Source organism: Achroia grisella, unplaced genomic scaffold (genome assembly GCF_030625045.1).
Source record: "Achroia grisella isolate CSIRO2021 unplaced genomic scaffold, CSIRO_AGI_Agris_v1 utg114, whole genome shotgun sequence".
Taxonomy (NCBI): Eukaryota; Metazoa; Arthropoda; class Insecta; order Lepidoptera; family Pyralidae; genus Achroia; species Achroia grisella.
The window spans coordinates 2015372-2035146 of record NW_026712585.1 but is presented as its reverse complement, the minus strand read 5'-3'; the positions used below and the strand labels follow the sequence as shown (position 1 = coordinate 2035146).

At 33.4% G+C, this 19775-nt stretch overlaps 1 protein-coding gene across 1 annotated transcript in view; it reads left to right on the top strand.

The window, feature by feature from the left end:
- Positions 1–281: 281 nt before the first annotated feature.
- The window catches only part of LOC131850976 (uncharacterized), a 72284-nt gene continuing 52790 nt past the window's right edge, over positions 282–19775 (top strand). The window contains exons 1-5 of the mRNA XM_059201398.1: positions 282–319; positions 1840–1992; positions 2464–2610; positions 3038–3199; positions 4385–4465. Coding sequence (XP_059057381.1) covers positions 298–319; positions 1840–1992; positions 2464–2610; positions 3038–3199; positions 4385–4465 — 565 coding nt within the window. The 5' untranslated portion in view covers positions 282–297. The remainder of the gene's footprint in view (positions 320–1839; positions 1993–2463; positions 2611–3037; positions 3200–4384; positions 4466–19775) is intronic.

The window sequence follows — 19775 nt, the reverse complement described above, 5'->3', positions numbered from 1 at the left end:
TTAGTGTTGATCCTTAGGAATCTACATTTGTAGATAAAAGGGTTGTACCTAGTCATACCTATAGCCTATGGACGACCACTTTCACGTACGTAAGGCACCACTTTGCTCACCGCCAGTAACGTAGATATCCCTCCTCTCATCTCATCAACTTTGATCACGATACATTTTTTAGATTTTCATATGATCGTAAACGGTACATCACATTCTGAAGATTTTGATTACGACTACTATGAAGGGGACATAGTGAATGTAACATGCACTGTACATGACTATGCTGATATAACATTAGACGTTGAGATGATTGAAGAACTTCATAAGAGTAAGTACATACAGTAAACACATAACAAACACCTATTGTGGTGTTTTATCATTTTCTTTAAAATTAAGCCAATAATAATAATAATAATTATACCTAAGGACAATACACACAGCGCTATCTAATCGCAAAGTAAACAGAGCTTGTGTTATAAGTATTAGACAACTGATATATATTTTTTTGTAAATACATACACATTATACATAAAATACGCAGATCAATTCAAACAATCATACACATGATTACAAACGATTGTACCGTGCGAGGAATCGGGCCCGCGACCATCGGACGTAAAGCGGTGTGCTAAATCGCTAGACCACCGAGGTCGTCAATAAATAAATAGGAGTAAAAACATTTCATAGGTATAATTAGTAAAAATCACGAGATCTTACCACGTTTTATATTTATTTACTGAGTTCCCGATATTTCGGTAGTGTTTCAACCACCATGATCACGGGTAGACTGAAGAGCAGCGGGTATATGGAAAATGAAATCTTTTTATAGGCAGACATATGCGTCTACCTTCACACGTCTTCGTTTGTTGCTACTACTGGAAACTCGCTCGATATTCATCTCGGCAAACTGTACTCACAGTATCTTTACGTACATTTAATACACTTTTTGATCGCGTATTTTGTTTTTGTTTAATTAAACCAATCACTGGATTCCAGGCATTAGAGAGCCTATAGCCGTCTTCTCGATTGAAATTTTTATATTTCTGTATTTCAATGGCCTCTCTAACCATTCTTGGGATATAATGCCGTTCTGATGTTAACACTTTTGGTTGGTGTAGTTCAACTCAGTAAATAAATATAAAACGTGGTAAGATACGGGATCTTTTTTTTACTAATTATACATATAAATAATGACCGCGTCAAGTTTAAAACAGTATAAAAACATTTCAATGGCAAACATTGGGGCATAAGACTTTTGGCGTTTAAAATTTTTATAACAGACTTTGTAAGGAGTCGTCTGTGTCGTCGTACCTCGGACTCGCCTGTTTCCGTCGCCAAACAGCTTCATTTGTAAGCTGCGTAAAGTTAGAGATAAAGCGAAAGTATAGAATATAAAAGTATAATATGATATATAAGACCTCCGGACGGAAACGCCGATTGAGTAGTATCATGGGCGTGACATGATAACGTGATGTTCGTGGTGCTGTTCATTTACAAAGGAGACAGTTACCACTTACCTGATACGTGGTAACCGGCACCCATATAATGGTCAACTTGTTTAACATTCCAAATAAATAAGAAAAATACATATGTGTAGAAACAATTGTATATTAGTCACGATAATTAAAAAAAAAAAACTCATTTTATATATTAATTTAAAATTGAAATGTATCTAACTGTTGATTGACTAAAGTTTCGGTATCATTATAAATTGTACGAAATCCTGTTTAGTTAATAAAATTGATTTTTATTTCCCTTCTCTATTTACGGCTCAAATAGGCGGACAGGATGTTTTTACTTGACCTATGGGATAATAGACGCTAACATATTTAATTGTATTTTTCACAGCGATACACAAAGAACAGAAAACTAAAATAAGTCGAACCTTGACATTAAGTAAAGACCATCATGAGACCCCTATTCAATGCAAACAAGTAGACCATGACAAAATAAATAAAATGTATGAGAAGACGCTGACTATGAAACTACATAATAAAATGAGTAAGTGAACATCATCAATGTTGTCAACATCACACCCTCTTAACAACATACATCAGGTGAAAGTCGTCGTCTAGTACTTGGACTTAGAAGGCATGACTTATGAGGCACTAATGACCCTATTGTTCACAATGTACTCGTACCAATGTGAGGTCGCCCTCCACGCGCTCACTGCGGAATCCTTTGTGGTGAATTACTGCTGATTGTGCCTCATTAGGTTGACTGGCCTTCATTGGGTTACTTTATTAAAGTTTTAGCACGGATCTCATACTATTTGTACTAATACGAGTAATACCTCTATGTCGCTCGAGGATAATGAACCATTCTAACTGTGAAGTGATTTTTGAGTTGAAATATACAAAAATACAAATCTCTCCTCTTTGTGATATTAATGTAGATTCTTAGAAATCTACATTTTTAGATAAAAGAGTAGTACCTCCTCTATATGAACTTTGATCACGATACATTTTTTAGATTTTGGTATGTTCGTAAACGGTACATCACATTATGAAGATTTTGATTACGACTACAATGAAGGGGACATAGTGAATGTAACATGCACTGTACATGACTATGCTGATATAACATTAGACGTTGAGATGATTGAAGAACTTCATAAGAGTAAGTACATACAGTAAACACATAACAAACACCTATTGTGGTGTTTTATCACTTTCTTTAAAATTAAGCCAATAATAATAATAATAATTATACCTAAGGACAACACACAGCGCTATCTAATCGCAAAGTAAACAGAGCTTGTGTTGTATGTATTAGATAACTGATATATTTTTTTTGTAAATACGTACACGTTATACATAAAAATACACAAATCAATTCAAACAATTATAGTCATGAATACAAATGTTTGTACCTTGTGTGGATAATCGAACCCGCGTACATCGGACGTAAAGCGGTGTGCTAAACCGCTAGACCACCAAGGTCGTCTATAAATAAATAAGAGTAAAAAATATTTCAATGGCAAAGGATGATTTTACTTGATCTATAGGATAACAGACGCCAATATATTTGATTGTATTTTTCACAGCGACATACAGAGAAAGGGACTCTAAAATAAGTCGAAGCTTGACATTAAGTAACCGCCATCATGAGACCACTATTCAATGCAAGCAAGTAGACCATGACAATGTGAACCCAATGTTTCAGAAGACGCTGACTATGACACTACATAATAATAATAATAAAATGAGTAAGTGAACATCATTAATGTTGTCAACATTACACCCTCTTAACAACATACATCAGGTGAAAGTCGTCGTCTAGTACTTGGACTTAGAAGGCTATAATGAGGCAATAATGGCTCTATTGTTCACAATGTACCATGTCAGGTAGACCACCACGTGCTCACTGCGGAATCCATTGTGGTGAATCCACTGTTTGCCACCATAGTAGAGTAAAAATGAATGGAAATAGGTAGATGCTTAAATAGACGTCTTTTATTGCAGAGCGCAGTGACAGAAGTATTATAAAACAAAAAGTATATAAATAACATCATATTTTGAATATGCATAAAAGAATGTATAAAAACTGCCAGTGACACTCATTGTAGGTCTAACAAGTAATATAAAATACTACCGCGTTACAGTCCATTAAAAAGAATACGAAACCTGTGTCATAGTTTTTAGTGTCAAATGGGCACCGCACTTCAATTACCATTAACTACAGTGGTTTAGAATGATCTCGATGTAGCTGTTGCGGTAGTTTTTTTTATGTACTCGTAAATCGAATCGCAAACAATATGGATAATTGTTTAAGAAATCTGTAATAATTCTAGGGACATATTCCTAATTTTGCTGCGGTTTAGTAAAGAAGTGAAGAGATAATTAATTGCATTGTATTAAACAGCACTATATGTTACCTTATATTAATATTGGGCTTGGCAACTGTCTAACTCTACTGACATTATAAACTTAGATACTAAGTGTGAAAGTTTGTATGTCTGAATGTTCATTACTGAATTACGCTTAAACGACTAGACAGAGTCAAATTATGTACTTTGGTACACATATAATCATATATAACATAAAGCTCACTTGTAACCCGAGCACAGCAGTTCCCAATGGTACAGACTTCGGGATAAAATTTTACAAAATTCTAAGATTTATTTATAATATGTGCTGGAATTTAGTGTACGTAGTATGTTTTCGTTTTTTTTTCGACAATAAGCTAGTTTACCAAGTTTTAGACTTCATCCGGAAATGTTCTTCAGGCACTCGCGCCAGTATGAAGCGGGACATAGTAATTAAGACTCTCATTCTAGCTCTCAGGTCACTAAATAAATATTTCTTAACGTATTGATCAATTAATGCCGACCTCAATGAGGTTGAGGTCGGCATTCATTGAGGTCGGCATTAATTGATCAATACTTCGACAGATGCCGAGAGGCCCAAGACAGATAACAATTCGCATATGCAGAAGACCACTGATGTTGATGATGATACACATGCAGGAAATGGTATGAATTACATTACATAGTCTACTCAGAACCGTTTGTATTTACAAACTACCCAAACAAATAAATAATTGTAAATTTGTTTGGCTTAATTAGCTTCTATGTTCCTTTACGTCAAATCTTGCGACTGTAAGTTATACTGAACGCTGAAATGTTATTTACACGTTTATTTTTGGAGGACAGATCATTGTTAGGTATGGACGTTAACATTAAATCTAATATGGTGGGAGGAAGGGGATTGTTAGTAATGTGGACTAATAACCACATTACTAGCAATATACTATGTCAGGTGTACTTCCACACGGTTCCTCCTGGAAACAATACGGTAACAAATATTATGATTATTGATGATGATAAAGCAGGAAATGGTATGAATTACATTACATAGTCTACTCAGAAACGTTTGTATTTACAAACTACCCAAACAAATACATAATTGTAAATTTGTTTGGGTTAATTAGCTCGCATGTTCCTTTAGGTCAAATCTTGCAACGGAATTGTAATGTGAAATTAATTGCATTGCATAACAGTACTAGATGTCACCTCACATTAATATTCAAATTACTTTGATACCCATATAATATCGTATAGAAGGTATAGCTCACTTGTAAGCCAAATTCATAGCAGCTCCCATTGATGTGATGATAAATATGACACAATCAATTACGTGTGTGTGTTGGCGATAGTGGTGTGCCATGTTATTTGTTATGATGATTATGATTTCCACTGTCTTCTCTGTTCTACGATTTAACACCTCAGATCGAGGATTAATTATTTAAATTTATGTATATGCATGTGCAATTATAAATAAATAAATAATTCAGCCAACCCATGCGCTTTTACATATCTATATATTATATAATATTTATATCTATATAAAAATTACCTGTCACGTTGTTTGTCCGCGGTGAACTCCTAAACAACTGACCCGGTTGCAAATTTGGTGTTTACCAATAGGTGACCCGTCAGCATATTATTGTACAACAACAGTACGCATATCACGTTATCATATGTCAGCCGTGATACATGGTAACGTATCACAAACGACCCATGCGTCGTCATTCCAAGGGACAAAGATGTGAATGACAATTTTAATTGTAATGTCACCTACTGCCAAATCAACGTCCTACAACCGAGAAATTATTTATGTATGGAATGTATTCACAATTGTTTCTTGGGAGAATACCAATAGTGCTATGCATATGATTCATACAACATTCAAAAGACCATTCAAAATCGACAGACAGATAGATTCATGGTGTACCTGTTGTATTTACTTGTCAAATTCCTTTATTTGGTATGCGGCGGCGGTCTTACAAATCAACCGATTTACAGGAAGGCGGTAAAATTTTAATTATTAGATTTGACCGCCACAATAAACATTGTCAATCTGTGAGATTAACCCGGCTCATAACTTTATACCCTACATCTGGTGTACAGCATAAGAGTTTATGAAGATTTAAGAACTCTAACTAACAATGCAAGGTCATGCATTGTTAGTTGTATTGTTCATGGTTGGGTGATCAGTATAAACCCCGAGAACGTAAGGTACCTCCATGAGTAACTCCATCGATTGTTTTATTTTTCAGAAACAGTAACAAAGTTAACAATCTGCTTAGTGACTGCAGGCATTCTATTAGTTGTGTTAGTTGTGTTGCCGGTTGTGATCTTTTCCCTGGTGTACAAGACGAGAGTACGCGCCCCGCAGCCAATGCCAGAGGACGAGGTCCATTACTCTGTAGTGTATGACCATCTGATCAGACATCATCGTTAGACCACATAAACACTTATAATAATAAATAGATTAAAAACACACGGGTTATTTCATTCATCATACTAACTCACTATATTTCAGGAGACTGACGCTATGAAAGTTTTCTATTACGATTCCTAATCTTGTTATATGCAATAATGTTTAAAATTTGATATTTTTTTGGGATGAAGTGCGTAAACAAGTTTTCCTGTTTCGAAATCTATTGTGTTAATAATTTTATACCAGGCCTTCTAATCCAGCAGTACTAATATTATAAATTCTGAGCTATGGCTGAGCGACTGAAAGAATTTTAATAAAATTATTATGATATACATATATGTAGACTGTATCATAACCTGATAATCTGAATCTTTTATCTGAAAAAAAGAGACATCGCCAGTTACAGCTGGTATTGCTGCTATTTTATGTTCTGTTCTATTTTGAAACTATCTATATATATATATAAACTATTTATATATATAGATAGTTATATATATATATATATATTTATATATATATATATATATATATATCAGTACAATTTGAAAGACTCTTTACACTTTATAGTCATGCCTGCTGCAAACGGCAGATTAATATCACGCTATAACCTTCAGTAGCTAAGTAAAAAGGGAAGAAACGCAATGTGGTGCCGCCATTTTTCTTATATTAAACGGTAAGTTGTATGAAACCACGCACGAGGATATCTAGTGCTAGATATAATCAAACTTACTGCTCCTACTTATCGTTTAATCTAAAGTCTCAGGGCGCTTGCTGTTTAAAGAAAAATATTCTCAACAATTAGTAATCTCAATAGTAAGTATATGCAATGCTATTTTATATGTACTGTATATAGTATCGCAAAAGTAAAAATCCTAAAATAATTCAATACTTATTTTCATTCAAAATTTAAATATTTCAATTTAGTTTTTGCAAATAAGGTCTTTATCCGATGAGAGCTCACGCTTAATTGAGTTACCTAGGATATCAACAAAATACTGATATAGACTAGTACTCGTATATAGTCTTAGAAATAACTACGTCCTTCCTTACTAATATTATAAATGCGAAAGTAACTCTGTCTGTCTGTCTGTCACGCTTACACGCTAAAACTACTGAACCGATTTAAATGACATTTGGTACACAGATAGTCTAGACCCTGAGAAAGGACGTAGGCTACTTTTTAACGCGAATAAAGGGTTGTAAGGGGTTGAAAGGGGAGATAAACGGTTGTATGGAAGTATTATCATTTTTAAAACTAGATGAATAAACTTTTTTTAGGCTGTTCTTTAAATACTATAGATAAATATGACTAAGTTTGTAATATAATAAATAATTGTTGCGCTTAAAAGGGTAAAAAATAGGGGATGAACGTTTGTATAGAAAATCGACATTTTTGAAGCTGTAACCAGGAATCTTTTTTCAAGGTCACTATATGTAACACGCGGACGAAGCCGCGGGCACAGCTAGTATGTTAAAAGTCTCGATAAGGAGTGTATTATCATATGAGCTAGAAAGAAAATAAAAGCTATTAACAATTACGCAATACAGATATTGACCTACTCGTTTGGAATTATTAAATGGATAGATAGAGAACTTGACGCACTTAATGCCAAAACAGTATTTAATAAAGAAACATTCATCATATTCATTCAGCAACAGAGAGGTTCACTTTGAGAAGAAATATGGAAGGCAGAGTAGTTTCTCGTCTATATTATACTAGAGTTGCTAACTCACTAATATATTTCATAGATCATTCTAGTAGTAGCGTAATATAATAATAATTTAATTGCTCAAAAAACAAAGTATAAAAGATGATAATTAAAGCTTAGTATCATGTGTTTTGCCATAGTAGTGGCATGCAAAATAGTATTGTTTAAAATTATACATAATTAACTATACAGAAAGAAATAATAATAATAATAATTGTGTACTGTGTCATTGTATAGGTTTTAGCAAGTACCGATCTATTAGAATTTCTAGTATTTCTAGGATAAATGTCCTTAGTCCTATCTATATAAACCTATCTGCACAACATCAACTTCAGGTACAGTGTTAGATTTTGCAAACAAAGATTTCCATCGTACAATTCCATCCTACAAAACTAGAAAGCTAAACGGAAAATATCCTCAACAACTACAACAACCTCATGCAGATATAGAAGTTACAAATCATTGGTGAAGTACAATAAATATATATGCTAAAACAGAAGGATTTATATTATATAACAGGATAAAATAATTAAAACAAACAAAATATTACAAAAAATAATAATAAAATCCCACGACAATTAACACAGCACCATCTAGTGATAGACAACTGATATAAACACATTTAAAATCCATAATATTTATATGTGTCTACGCACTCAACGCACCGCTCCGCGGGCTGCGGGGGCGGTGCTCGGCCGGTGGCGGACACCGGCACTTCTTGTCCGACAGGCATCGACACTTACCGGCTTACAAATAATCCCACCATTCTATATTTAATGTGCATCTGTCTGTAGTTCATAACAGTTTTTATATTATACCTATTAATACAGTCCACTAGTTTCATTGGCTATCCAGGACGTAACAATATGCAAAAGTAAATTTTTCTTTTAAATCTTGTGAGAGTTTAATTATAAGGGCGTCCCTTAATCGACACGGGTTCCTTTATCAATGTATTCTCAGCAAACTGTTGCTTTTATAGGAAGCTTTCGCTCCCAGGCGACTAAATGCTGGAATAATGTCCTCCTCCCGTAAGTACCATTACTTCATAACTGCCCTTTAAAAAAAAGCTGAAACTTTTTTTACTAGACATACGGTAATGTAAATATATAGATTTTGGTCGCTTAGGTAGCGATCTACTTCAATAGTTATTTAATTTTTTATAATAAACTCACAGAATCTGCTCTAAATCTGACAAAGAGGCAATTTGAATTCGAGTGCGAATATAGTATTACACTACCACATGGTCATTTTAAGTAAAATGTCCACGTATGTGGCGGGATGGTGGGCTCCCTAATGTTTCTAATGATATGGCCGAGCGCAGTGATGTTGGCTGGCTCATCAGTTACACTCGTGAACTCTTGTTGCATGTAGCGACTGGTCTGCTCTAAGCACTACGACTAATTTAAAGTTACTATTTAATATTTGACCCTAATCAATTAGTGCTAGTTGTTAGTGTTACATTTTATTAACACATTTCTGCAAATGTAAAGTTAAAAAGGTTATTTAAAAGACCAACATGCAAGTTTCTTAGTCGTTTTTCTTGTAATGAGACAGCTTTCCAAATGACCGGTTGATAACTGTGACCATGCAAAAGTCCTCAAATTAAGTTTATTAGAATAAAGGATTTTCCATTCTATTCTATTATTATTATTATCGTTTATTTCATTTTTTATTTGATGAGTTTAAGATTGTTGCGTGAATATAACGCTGCAAGCAATCGCACCACCCTCAGACGCTACTGAAAATAGCGTTTTATTCGTAGAGTAAATATTTCATTATTACATATTTTGAATTTTTATGTTTGCATTTTGTGAGTAATTTAAAGTGTATATTTGTATATAACATTTTGTTTGTAATATTTTAAACACCAATGAAGATTTTATCTATCTATCTGAAATCATATCATTGATTGTAAACAATCAAAATTGGCAATTCCAGTAGTAAGGTAAAGTCCAAAAAAATGACTACTAAACCTATACAGGAAAAACCTCAAAATAATGACGAAAAAAAAACCGACTGCTATCGTTTGTACAAACACTTGTACACAATAAGTGCTACAGACGTATTCTTTGTTGGGGCTGCTTTGACGCCGAAGAAACGGCCGCGCACTTTATCCTGAAATTCGTAGCAGACGTGACCACACAAAGAACACAAAGTCTTGAGGTCGCTTCATGAAGCCTGTGAAGTTACGAGGAGGCATCTGCGTATCTGGGAGCCTCAGCTCTACACGCACAACCGCTGAAACGAGAAGCTAAATGTGGAAAATAGAGGACAACATACAATACAATACAATATTATATCACGAATTAACTCTAAGGTTTACTTTTAAAATTAGTTAAACTTTTGTAGTCTCGTCGTAGGAAATTCATGCATTGAGAACTAGACTGATTACTCTCCCAATCAGAATACAGTTCAGTTTAAATAAAGTACTTGGTTGCAGAAATAAATGTATCAGTACTACCCAAGTACCCAATAGAAACCTAGACAGTGATATAGCGCTCTGTTCGAATTCGGTTAAGCAATGTTTAAATCTACAATTTAATTCACTTAATTTAATTAATTGCAGTCACAAAAGGATAAAAATAAAATAACGCATTTTCCTTAACCTTATTATTAGTTAATTGAATAAGAAGACCACACTACCTATATTTTATGGATATTCACAATATTTATGTAATTAAAGGTAACTAAGGTAGCTACCTGGTGACTAGTAACATTCCTGATTACTTTCTGTTAGTTATTGTAAATTTTAAATAACTTCTATAAATCTTCTACTTCTACATATCTTACTTCACCTTTATAATGTTGATTCCTCAAAAAACCTAGGTCCAAGAAACAATTGTAACGCCCGTGGTACTTCTCATGTGTTGCCATTCCACAGTCATATCTCCTACCTTTCTACTGGAACATATAAAAGTACCCACGTATACGACTATGCACTAAGCGTCCCTCTGATGAGGTCCAAATTTAAACTTATTGTGCTTCATTAAAATTCAAAAAAACAAGTGTAACATCATACGACATTAACATTTTAATTTTAATCATGTAATAATTAAAATACTTTTTATAGGATAAAAAGTAAGGTTTTCCATATTTTTACTTTTTTTTTTTTTTTTTTAATTTCTTTTTAAATTTAGGGACTTTTGTACCATCTAAGTACATGTCAGTCCCATTGTACCCTAAAACCAATCACTCCATTACCTCACCAGTGAACAAATTGCCTTAGCCGCATCGCCCGAAGGATCGGCTAAAACAGTTTGTATGGCACCAACATCTAATATATTTATTTCATGGTCTGACGTTATTCCATGTCGTAGACTCTCGTTCCTGACACACTCCATCAGCAAATGATAAACATCCTCTATTGTACCACATACTTCACAATTTTGTGAATTGCTTTTTTTCATCAGGTATGCAAACTTTGCCGATGGATAATGTCCAGAACGAAGTCTATGCATTTTTACAATGTAAGAACGTGTACCCTTCACATAATTGCACCAAGGCACCCGGGGAGGTTCTTTCTGTATTGTTTTGTACCAAATGCCCTTAGAATGAGATATACTATCAAAATGGGTTTTCCATTTCTCAAATACAATTCTTTTGAATTTATGCATAATTTCGGAATAATAAGGAGCTATCTCTGTTGGTCTGCCATTTAAGACTGCTGATTTGGACAACCGATCTGCCTCCTCATTCCCTTTTATTCCTATGTGTGATGGAATCCACTGAAAATTCACTTGCACATTGTTCTGATTACACCAAAATATTTGTTCCAGAATTTTGTAAGCTGTCGTTACACCTCTGTGTCCAGAGGCGCAGCGAGCTAAATGAAACAATGCACTTTTACTGTCTGTTAAAACAACAAATTTTTGATATCTCTGTGCAATCGCATGTGACATTGCTTCCGAAATAGCAACCAATTCCACGGACATTATGGACACACTCGACTCTAATTTAAATGTTCCTATAATCTTTCTGGTCTGATCATAAAAAGCCGCTCCCTGTCCACTTACACATTTTGAGCCATCAGTATAAATCCGATGCCAACTACTAAATTTTTTGCATAGTTCTATTATAATGTTACTCCTCATTAAATTTATATCCTGATCAGTTTTTGAACCTTTCAGACATGACAGATCATAATTTATATTGATATTGATGTAGGTTACCCAAACATTTAACTTGAACATTTCTAATGGGTAAGATGCTTGTACATTATCAGATTTTAAGTCAGTGTAAGTTGTTACAAGAAGCGGCTTTTTTTTCTTTTCCCAATAGGTTACTTGAGAAAGAGTACTAAGCTTAACAATTGATTGTGTAGTTACATTATTTGACCACGATAACATTTTCAAGTTATATTTGTATGCTAAATACAATCTTCTTAGATATAATGGTGGAATACAAAGTTCGCATTCCATTACATGAATAGGAGTAGATTTTATAAATCCTCCTATAATTCTCATGGCTTGATTTTGTATTTTATCAAGTTTGTATATATGAGTTTTGGCGCAATTATCATAAATAAAATTTCCATAATCCAATCTGCTTCTTATTAGTGAAATATATAAAGTACGTAAATGTTTTGGGTGCATGCCCCAACCAGATCCAGCTAACACCCTTAAGACATTTAAATATTTATTACATTTTTCTGTAATTTCATTAACATGCTTTCTCCACAGTAATGATCTGTCCAACCAAAAACCCAAATACTTAATGCACTCTACAGATGACAAAGAAATATTGTTAATTTCTAGTTTAATTTGCTGTTTTCTATGTCCTCGACTAAATGTACAGAATTTTGTTTTTGGAATCGAAAGTTCTAAGCCAAGTTCTTGTAATATACCATTGATCAGGTTTAACGCCTGTTGAATATTGTATTGACAAGTATTCAGATCTTTATGATTGAAAAATATCACAAAATCATCGGCATATTGTGCTATTTCTACACTTTGTATTTTTTTACAAATTTCATATGTAACTATGTTGAATAAAAGGGGAGACAATGGATCACCTTGGGCTAAGCCTTGATCTGTACTTCTAATGATTTCTTTGCCGTTACATTTTATTTTGAGATTACGTTTACTCAAAAAGGACCAAATATATTTACAAAACTTAGCTCCCGTTCCCAGATTATCAAGAACAGATACTACCTTGCTAACCATTACATTATTGTAGGCGTTTTCTACGTCTAAAAAGCAGGCTACTGTTGCCTCATTTTTTGAAAAACCGCTTTGTATATAACTAACTAGTCTAACCAGACAATCTAAGCATGATTGAGCTTTCCTGAACCCAGACGTAAACGGTGACAATACTAATTCTTTTTCTATGTACCATTCGATTCTTTTTCCTAACATAGCATGAAACAGCTTACATAAACAAGACATGAGAGATATCGGTCTCCATTTTGATTCACCACCTGACTCATTATTTAATTTAGGGATAGGGACAACTGTTATATTACGCCATTGAGTGGGTACAACTCCGAAATTAAATATACAATTATACAAATTAAGCAAGAACAGTTTTCCGCAATCAGGTAAATTGTATATCATTGAATAAGTGATTTGATCGTCTCCAGGTGCAGTGTCTTTCTTTTTTAAGCAAGCTATTAGTTCATCTAGTGTAAATTTGGATTCCAGTAAATCATTTTGAGACTCCAATATAGGTGCTACATTAACTACAGTATCTGGGGCTAAAGAACAAAGTAGGTTTTCACTTACATTAACAGGAGGGTATGTTTTATTTTGTGATCTTCCCTTTAACCAACGCATTCGTCGCCATATATCTCTTACTGATGTGGATTCGTTAACGTCGTTACAAAATTCTTGCCAATGAATGAATTTAGCTTGATTAATAAGTCGAGTGGCTTCGCCTATTTTTTCTTCTAATTTGGTCAAGTTATTTGGGGTTGGATTTCGCCTAAATGTACTTAATGCAAGCCGACGTTGTGCTACTACTTCAGATAACTTAGGTGTCCAAAAAGGTTTAGGTTTAAAGGTTTTCGCCGGGTCTGTATAAACTTTGATTAACGGAATGTGACGTTCCACCGCTTTATTAATTTGACACTCAAAATAATCATATGCTTCTTGTATATTAAAATCCCTCCACTCTTTTATATTAAAATTTGCCAATGGCTCAACCAAATATTGACTGTAGGCGTTCCAGTCTGCCCTTTTAAAGTTACGTTTGTTTTCAAATTTTGTGATATTTTCAAAATTCATAGACATTTTGATCATAATGTGATCACTACCAAGGTTTTCATTTAGAGTCTGCCAGTTAAAATCAATAGCAAGATGAGATGATACAAATGTAATATCAGGGGAAGAATTTTGTAGATTATTATTTACAAGTTTTATTCTAGTGGGTCTACCATTATTAAGGGTTGTATAGCCTGTCTCGAGGGAAGAGTCCTGTAATTGTATACCTCTAGTATCATTTTTATAGGACCAATTCGTATGATGGCCATTAAAATCACCTGCAATTATGGATTTATTTTGAACCAGAGAAAATAAACTGTTCCAATCTGCTAAATTGGTATGAACAGAGGAAGGACAATATATTGACAGAACATTTTCTAAATTTTTGCAATTCAATATTTTAACCCATAAAATTTCTATTCCTGGATTATTTAAGTAAGTTGGGTTTACATAAGCCTGAATTGTTTTGTGACATAAAATTGCTACTCCACCGTACGAATCAGACCTATCTTTTCGAAATACATTATACCCACTAATATTCAGTGAAGTTGTTACATCTAACCACGTTTCACTCAGAATAGCAATGTGTATTTTATTTTGATTTAAAATTATTTCAAAACTATTGAGCTTTGGGCGCAGACTTTGACAATTCCACTGAATTATGTTAACGTCAGACCTTTTAGCTACTTTATCCATTATATTGAAATATCTTTTCTATAATTTTGCCATCCGTAAAAATATTCATCACAAAAGATTTGCATTCCTGAAAAATAATTTTACCCAATTGAACAATCTTGTCTTCTACAGTGTCACGGGACATAATCACTTGCTTAAATTTGCATAATAACCTCATAAAGTTAAAGTCCAGCTTTCCCTCTCTATTAGTTTCTTGATTTATTTCATTCTCCACAGCAGTTGGTTGTTCACTGTTTAATAATACGTCCTTCGCATTTGTAATTGATTTACTGTGTTTATTCATTTCTTTTCTTTCATCTTTTTTATTCGATGTTACTGTCTGTCGTGATGTATTTATTTCTTGATCTTCCTCTGCACTTTTTTCACATACATTTACTTCACCCGATTGTGAGTATATGTTTCCTCTAATCACTACATCGCTATAGGTCTTCCTAGCAATATTCGGCGTCTCTGTATTCATATTAGGATCTGGTCTTACATTAGTGGTTTCTATTTCTGACTCAATACCTTTTCTCGCATCACTTAACATACTTTTTAAGGCATTTCTATAAGAAACATTTTCTGTACTCATTAAATGTCGGATTCTTTTCTCTTTTACAAACACTGGACAAGTTTTATCTAGTGACATATGTCGACCCTTACAATTGACACATTTATATTCAGTTGTTTCACAGTTATCATGATGTGCACCACATTTTGGACATAGATTTTTGTTTATAGGACAAAATTTCCTGATATGGCCAAATTTCCAGCAACCTGAACATTGCGTAACTGGAAGTACATATGCCTCAATTTTAAAACGGCAACCATAAGCGTAAACATGTTGTGGCAGACACGAACCTTTAAAACCTATTCGAATCGTTTCGCTATCTACCCATTTTCCTTCACTATCTTGTCTTTTTAATCTCCGCACTTCCATTATATCTTGTGTCGATTGAAGAACTTTTCGTAACTCATCATTGTCCATGCCAATTTCAATTCCCTTTAGTATTCCATAAGATATATTAGTCTCGTTTGTAAATTGACTTCGATAACCCAGTTTCATAAGGTTTTCGGATTGAATCAGACTCATAGCACAGTCTTTATCACTGAACCCAATTAAAACTTTATACGGGCTCTTATACTTGATTTTAATAACGTTTTTAATTTTCTCTTCTCTTAGTAACCGCGCCAGTGCCATTTGCTTAGGTAAAATATGTTGTGACGTAACACATATTTCAGGATTTTCTTCCATTACGTCAAGGCTTCTTGACTTGTCATGTGTCACTACAGAATTACTTCTTATCAATTGTTTCTTCTTCCTACTTATCACCGTTGTAAAGTCATCATCACTACCTTCTTCACTATTTTCTCGCACCCTCTTCTCATTCCGCCGAATTTGGTTTGCCTCACTATGTTCTACCTCCATATTATCATTTTCCATTAACTCATTCAATTCCTGTTCACATTGTTTAATAATTTCCGAATCACTCGCATCGTCATCACTATTTAATATATTAGGTTCATCGTCTTCATTATTTTCACTCATTTTCACATTTACCCAAGTGGGTAGATACCGAAAATTTAATAATTTCGCTTAAACAATTAAAAATAAGGTGCACGTGCGTCTACTTCGGCTTCCTGCACGGAACTGCCATATTTTTACTTTAATTAATAATACAACAAAAAAGGGGAACAAGGCAATAAAAGGCAAAAAAGAGAGTTCTGTGATCTCCATGTCATTTTATACAACTATATACTTAGAACATCCTGAAGTTGAAACTTTAAATGATGGTCACATTAATATAGTTCCAGCAAACAATAGTAATGAGTCATGTTGTACTATCCAACAGTAAATGAACAGAGAACATGGCCACCATACACATTATCGGCGTCGTATTGTCCATAGAATAATCTCAATTCGCCTACATTTGAGTCATTAGTGATCACAGCCAATATGGAAGCCCTGGAGTTTAAGTTATTCATTTTGTTTAATATCTACCTCTGTATACACGCAGGTTCGTATTTAGTATTGTTTACTATATGTACGAGTATATACTGCTTAACGATTGTGGATGAACGATTGTTGCTTTTTCTTTTTTGCAAATACTACAGCATCTATTTTATAAAACGTTACAGTAATACTAACATTCCTTTTATGAATATTATTTTGAAATTGTTTTTTCTTATGTAAATTTTTACAATTGCATTGTGAGCTTTTCAAAATGAACATATTCTTATAATTATTTCTTTTTCCTTGAATAACTGCTGACGAATCTCGTTGCAGTCATAATAGCTATTATAATAACACATCGGATTTAATACATAGTTTAAAAAAATGTAAATTATACGGAATAGAATAGAAAAACATTTATTCAAATTAACTTAAATTAAGCACTTTTGAATAGAAAAATAAGAGAAAAATTCTTTAATTTGTGACTTTATCTGACTATTAGAGTTACGCTAAGATTATGTATTGTGGGATTGTTTTTCTTAAATAGTTCAGTAAAAATATTACGGGAGAGCCAATATTAATTTTTGTGTAGACGGCGTTGTAGCCAGAAGAATTATAAAAATATTAAATATTTACGCACAGTAATAACAATGTATTATATTATCTATACTAATATTATGAAGAGGAAAAGTTTGTTTGTTTGTATTGATTAGGCTCCGAAACTACTGGACCGATTTGAAAATTTTTTTCACCATTAGGAAGCTACACTATCCCTGAGTGACATAGGCTATATTATATTTCCATAAAAAATATCATATATTATTCATTATAGGCATCCTTACTAAAACTCCAATAATCTAACCCAAGGTGTAAAAAATTACATAAAAAATACCTAACACCGCATGCGCTGCGAAAACTATTGATAATAGAATAAAATGATCTACTATGATTATTTGCAGGGCACACATTATCTTATATATAAAAATTAATCGCTAAATGTGTTGGTAAGCGCTAATCTCGAGAACGACCGAACCGATTTCGATCATTCCTTTTTTAGAATATTTCTTGAGGTACGAGGATGGTTCTTACGCAGAGAAAAATTTTAAAAATTGCCTAAAAATGCCTAAAAACAACACTTTTCTGTAAACCCATACAAAAAATTCTTAATGATACTTAAAAGTCAATTTGAACTTCAATACCATACCATAAAGTTCAAATGTTAGTGGAGAGGTTCCGGGAAGAATCCCATACAAACGATTCGTAATGATATTTAAAAGTTAATTTGAACTTTAATACCTTACAATAAAGTTCAAATGTAAGTGGAGAGGTTCCGGGAAGGCATGTGTCAATATTAGTCAAAATGTTGTGTTGTCAGTAATAAAATGTCACTTGAAATGTAAATGTCTCATTGATGTGTATCTATAATATTACTACAAATCTAAAAGAAAAATTTTAAAAGTGTTGTGTGATTGTAACTCATTTATACTCGACTTGCCACTCGGATTGCCATAATCCGAACCGCGAACAATCATACAATCCAACGACCACTAGTTAAGTTATGTCCTTTACCTATAGAGGATTAACCTAAATCGTTGTCTTCTAGATATCTATTTTTTTTATATCTTTATTTTATTTATAGTTATAGTTTCTTTCATCGTCATTTCGTTTCTAAGATGTCTGTTTAACAATGTTACAATTTTTTTTTAATTAACCATAGGCTTTTTGTGGGCGGGATGTTTCGTCGCGAACTTTCTAGATTAATTTTATCGTTAGTTTTTTTTTTATATACCCTCAATATCGATGTTTATTACTCGCAACGCATAGCAATAGCAGTCGTACAAGCTGCCATGCACCACGCCCAGTTGTATCTGTGACTGCGGCGCGAGTGTATGTCTATCGTTTCGAAAATTATCGCTGCATCCAACCTCACCTCACGTCTTCAAAGACCGGATCTACCGAAGGTGGATGTTCATCGAAGGCATTAGCAGAACAACGTACGTGTGTGCATTATATTTGCTATTGTCAACGAGTTTTAGAACATCGATTTATTCGTATACGTAATAGTCCCTATGTAGCATAAAGCCACCGCTATTTCGGATTGGTGCGAATGCTACACAACTATTATAACCCATATATTTTTTTACAATACACTTTAGATAGAAAGTAAAAAATATTACAGAGCAGGTTCTCTGGTATCAGTGCTGGATAGCGACTACAAGGCAAGCCAATTCTCCACAAGAAATCAATCTGCGTTGTTCACATAACAATTAAGTGAAATGGTCAATAATTGAATAGTTATAAAACTTATATCACTTTCATGAACACAAACAATTGATTATATTATTTAAAGATATGATGCCATCTGGTTATCACAATTGTTATTAGAGCTGATAAAACTCCTTTGGGGCAACTAGCAGGACATTTTAATGCACCTACTATTGATGAAGTTGCCATTAGTCACGTATCATAAAGTACTACAATAAAAATAAATTTAAACTTAATTTCGAATAAGTGAAAATTAAATTAAACATAATAAGTCGATACCATAATAAAAAGAAAGTGAAATTATTAAGTACATAAGTACTTTTTTAATGACTATTAATATAATTTTTGTTGTTTTATAATTTTCATTATTAGACATAATGTAATTATTGACTTATTAACTTTCTTTTATCTTACTAGCTACCCGACGGCCCAAATAGCAGAATAAGTATTAAATAAACCAAAAAAAATAAAGAATAGACAGTTAGGCGATACGAAGTTCGCCGGGTCAGCTAGTCTTATACATAAAATTCTCGTGTCACAGTTTTCGTTCCCATACTCCTCCGAAACGGCTTGACCGATTCTCATGAAATTTTGTGAGCCTATTGAGTAGGTCTGAGAATCGGCCAACATCTATTTTTCATCCCCCTAAATGTTAGGGGTCGTCCACCCCTAATTATTTATTTTTATTTTTTAGACAAAATTTTTAGTGTCTATTTTTTTATGATACAACATACAAAATACATACAAATCCTAAATTTTC